Source organism: Etheostoma spectabile, chromosome 24, assembly GCF_008692095.1.
Source record: "Etheostoma spectabile isolate EspeVRDwgs_2016 chromosome 24, UIUC_Espe_1.0, whole genome shotgun sequence".
NCBI lineage: Eukaryota > Metazoa > Chordata > Actinopteri > Perciformes > Percidae > Etheostoma > Etheostoma spectabile.
Genome location: NC_045756.1, coordinates 1,045,888 through 1,050,840, shown reverse-complemented (window position 1 = coordinate 1,050,840; position 4,953 = coordinate 1,045,888). Strand labels below are relative to the sequence as shown.

The 4,953-nt window shown below is 39.7% G+C and overlaps 1 protein-coding gene across 6 annotated transcripts in view; it reads left to right on the top strand.

Annotated features, from left to right (window-relative positions):
- LOC116673879 (poly(rC)-binding protein 3) overlaps positions 1–4,953 on the top strand; it is a 23,107-nt gene that overhangs the window by 8,662 nt on the left and 9,492 nt on the right. For all 6 annotated transcript variants that reach the window (XM_032506227.1, XM_032506230.1, XM_032506229.1 and 3 more), the window contains exons 2-6: positions 2,808–2,977; positions 3,128–3,151; positions 3,239–3,271; positions 3,363–3,479; positions 4,314–4,445. In XM_032506227.1, coding sequence (XP_032362118.1) covers positions 2,903–2,977; positions 3,128–3,151; positions 3,239–3,271; positions 3,363–3,479; positions 4,314–4,445 — 381 coding nt within the window. In that variant the 5' untranslated portion in view covers positions 2,808–2,902. The remainder of the gene's footprint in view (positions 1–2,807; positions 2,978–3,127; positions 3,152–3,238; positions 3,272–3,362; positions 3,480–4,313; positions 4,446–4,953) is intronic.

Below are 4,953 nucleotides of genomic sequence, written 5' to 3'. Positions count from 1 at the left end.
TCCATCCATCCATCCATCCATCCATTCATCTTCATCCCCTGGGTTGCGGGGGCAGCAGCTCCAGCAGGGGACCCCAAACTTCCCTTCCCCGAGCCACATTACGCGAGGCGTTCCCAGGCCAGGTTGGAGATATAATCTCTCCACCTTGTTCTGGATCTTCCTCTCATTTCATTCATTATAAAAGCATTTCCTGCCATGTGATGTAGCAGCAGTATCATCACCTATCTAGACCGACATAGTGCTGAGCCAACACTGTATGTAGGATTGTTGTGTAGCCAACCTGAGCACCGTTCAGTTAAGCTGATAAATCAGGCTCGTTGTGTGGGTGAAGTTTGTCCCATTGGTCCAATCTTTCCATGGATTTAGTTTGAATGATTTCACAAGACTATGAGTGGGTATATTCAGTCAGCTAATTAGTGAGCACACAAAGGAGGGAGGGAGGAAAAGAAAATGTATATTGGATATTTCCATTTCCACGTGGCAACAATGTGTCTAATTGGCAGATGGGAATTTCATCCGTCTCTTCAGTCAAGTCAGCTTCATCAGGAGCTTTTCTTTTCCACATATTGTCTTTTAGTCGGCCGTTTAAATTTTTTTTTTTTGATTCAACTCAGTTAGTGCTGCAGATGCCTCCATGTTTTTGAATTCTATCAAACTTAAAATGCGGGATTAGATGTGAAGGTTTATGCTGTGCAATGCAACATGTGTCTGCATCTCTTTTCTTGGGAAAGAAAAAGAAAAAAGAAAAACACTTAATAGAAATTCATTTGAAACCACATTTTAAGGGCTAATATCTAACTCCTGACGGTTCATTTTGTCTCCCCGTTAGCGCTCTGTACCCACAGAATCTGCCTGGTAGGGTTAATTGGATTCCTTAAATCTTCATTTATAGTCATTTGCTTTATCATTTGAGAAGTTAAACTCATCTACAACCAGTTGTTTTTTCAACACAATAAAATTAATTTTTTCAAATTAACTGTTATTTTATCATTAGTCATCATTTGGATCTTGAACAATGGGTAAACTGCAACTCTCTAAAATCTCATAATATAAAAAGGTCTGATCAGTTTAAATACATTTCTGGCTGATTTATATAGCACATGTGGCCTGGAATGTGTCCCAGATTAAAATCTGCCTGTCCTGATCCACTGGCAGGACTGCGGCGCCCTCGTGCGGCCGCTCTCCTAACTGCAGTCTTGTTTGAGTCATTACATCACTTGTCAGCCAGAATTAGTGGATTCCAGCTGAAATGGGCTTGATAAAAATAAATATGGCGCTCAACGTTGGATGTCTCATCTCGAGACTGAAGAGACTTATGCTGACCTACATTTTAATGTCTTTTACGGCAAACTGTTGTGGACTGCATTGGGCTTTGTGGACGGAGACACGTCACTTGGTTGTAACCGAATTGTTGTTGGAGCATATACGTCCTACAAAAGAATTTTATCATCTTGTGATTTCTAGGCCCTTAACCCCTTTTCCTCAGGACCCAGGTTTGCTGTGTTATAATTTGATTAACAATACCAGTTGAGAAACATGCAACATAAGCACAAAATTAAAATAAGTCCCTAACACTAGATTTGATGACCCACTTTTAGACAGGTAATACAGGTCATGAAACAAGACCAAACATAAAAGGATATATGATGTTCTGTATATTTAAGACCAAAACCAACAGTGAATGTATCCACTAACATGTGTTGTGTGTGTATCACAGTCATGTAATATAATGTAATATTGTAATATATTGTCTTCCTCTGTGCCGTAGAGCTCTGTTGTTGTACAAAAACTATTAAAAACCCATCAGGGAACCACTGGGTGACCTGTTCCTTCATTACCAGGAACACACAGACTGACTCAATCCCACACACACCACCCAGCTGTTAGAAATACCCATCACACCACCAAATGGTTTTTAATCCACAGCTTAAAATAGTCCCATACATATTCCCTTTTTACTACTGTTTTCTGAAAACTAAAGATTTACATCTACCGTAAGAACCAAAAGAGACAGATAAGAGAAGTCTGAAAGTACTGAGAGAGAGACTGACACATTGTGGGTTTTTTCATGGGATTTGTTGACAATAAAATATAGAATATAACCAGTATTATCCTGTCATTTAGTATGCAAGCTGATATTAGTAAACCAGGAGCCTTCAAGGGCCCCAGTCCCCAGTTGGTAATCTTCTGTTTGTAAAACAAGAAGCTCTTCCGTCACACTTCCTTCAAGTTGTGGAGCAACAAGCTTAAAGTGGAGGGACAACGTATGGAAGGATTAGCGTTAGTCAGGGTTTTCACTGCCTTTAAAAGGTTATCGTTTGGCAGAATTAATGTAACTTAAGACTTTTACCAGATCTAATGATTGTAGTTGGACTTTTTGGCTTGAGGTTTTGTCTTTAAGCTTGTTGAGTGTTATTTATTATCTGATCTAGCTTCTCCAACGTTTTGACACAGATATGGTGATAATAAAAAAGGTGCAAAACTACCACTAAGAGACACAAACTGATGCCAAACAACCAGAGATATCTAAAACAACCCCAAAGAAAACAAAAATCACCAAAAAGACAAAATCCCACAAAGAGAGCTAAAATGTACAGGAAAATTGCATTTTCTTTTAATTAAAAATGCACAAGCACGACTAAACCCCCTGCCAAATACGCACAACCAAGTCTTCTTCAAAGCTAGGGTAAACACAGAGTATCCTGCAAATAAAGCACGACACTATTTTCATTGCTAACCATGTTAAATGGAAGATTAAAGCAGCCTAATCTCAGCCGGTGTGTGTCTTTATCTTCCTTATCTGACAGGTGACCGGTTGGCTGACTCCCACCATCACACTCGCGTTGGCCCTTGAACTCCTCTCTCACGTGACCACGCCCCTTCCTTCACATCCAATCCCGACATGGAGCCCATTAAGGTCCAATCAGAAGGTGGACTGAATGTGACCCTCACCATCAGGCTGCTGATGCACGGCAAGGTACCAAAAACAGAAAACCAGCGTTTCTCGACTCCTGCTACTTTCTTTTTTTTGCTTCTGCTTTTATTTCCTTCTGTCAGACGACAATTAATCATTACAATGTCCCCTGTGGTAAAACAACACCTTACATTGTTTGTCTGTTTCCTGCAGGAGGTTGGAAGCATCATAGGAAAGGTATTTATCACAGACACAACAAGCAGACCATGTACAGCATCCTAACGCCTGTGGGATATACAGATTAATGTTTTTCTTTACTTCCAGAAAGGAGAAACTGTGAAGAAAATGCGAGAAGACGTAAGTAGAACTTTTCCGCAAATAGTGTATCATTGTAAACACTCCTGATATGTGTTTTGGGTCTGATAGTCTTGTTTTTTTTGCTCTATAGAGTGGTGCCCGCATCAACATCTCCGAGGGGAACTGCCCTGAACGGATAGTCACAATCACCGGGCCAACAGATGCTATTTTCAAGGCCTTTGCCATGATAGCCTACAAGTTTGAGGAGGTATGACATTTATCATTTATACACCACAGATTAGATCTTTTACTCAAGCAAAAATACTAATACCACGCTATGAAAAGATACTTAAAAGTATTAAAAGTACTCTTTGCTGAGAGATGTCTGACTAAAGATTTACATCTACCATTGAACTTTAGAGGTACACAAGTAAGTAAAAGGGAGGTATAAAGTGCTCAGTGGTGTTTTTTTCCCCCCAACGTCTCCTTCCAGGCAGCGTAACCTACCAGGCATGAACACAAATACTCAAGTACAGTACAAGTACTTTAAATTTGATCTTAAGTGCAGGACTTGCATACTTAGTTACATCCCACCACTGGTATGCCTTAGTGTCTGTACTGACTCGTCTCTAAATGGAATACAAAGCAGGCTTGGCACCAGTATGTAGGACAGAAATGTGCTGATCTAACCTTGCAGCACCCTTTGAAAGTGGGCCAGCACTGGGTTTTGATTTGGGTGCCGTGTCAGGGAGCGTCCAGCCAGTCCAAACCAAAGAGTCTCCGTAAAACTACACATGACCTGTGCAAGGGATGAGTGGAGAGGACAATGGATTTAAAAACTTTTAAGCATTGATAACTACCATGTGTGCACTTACAATTTATGTATGCACAGCTGGAAGAGTAAATGGCAAAATATAAAAAAATAATCAGAACCTTTACTTTGGTAAAAGTCGCAAAACTACACTGTACAAACATCCAAGACTCAGTTTTCTACACTTTCTTCTGACGCATGAAGGTTGATTTCTCCAAGGCCACATCTACACAACCAACCACTGATGCATTTACCTTAAATTTGCATAACGTTGGTCTTTCCTCCCCTCAGGATATAATCAACTCTATGAGCAACAGTCCAGCCACCAGTAAACCCCCGGTAACCCTGAGGCTCGTTGTGCCGGCCAGCCAGTGTGGCTCCCTCATTGGCAAGGGAGGCTCCAAAATCAAAGAAATGAGAGAGGTAAAGCCTTCCTCTAGTCTGATGATTGCTATAAATACCATGCAAGTTAAGAGATTACCAGGTAGAGCTGGGTGATATGGTTAAAAATCAAATGTCAGGATATTTTTGACCAAATACAATGTGATATTGCGGCGATACTGTAGGGTCGACTATTGGTGCTTTCACAAACATTTTTGATAAATGATCACCAATAATGTGGAAACGATGATAAAAAAAAATGTAAAAAGCAAATAATTAAACAGCTAGTAGGTCTGTAAGTATAAATGACATCACTTTAATGTAATGCAGCCTTTAAACCAGGAAAACACTACACTTATGTAACATCACAATATTATGAAATCCAAAATGAAAGATAATATCTAGCCTCTTATATTAATGTTGATATGATACCGATACATTCCCCAGCCATATTACTGGATTTAAGAAGTTTTGGAGGGAGTTCACCAACCAGAATACTTATATATATATATATATATATATATATATATCTATATACACACACACACAC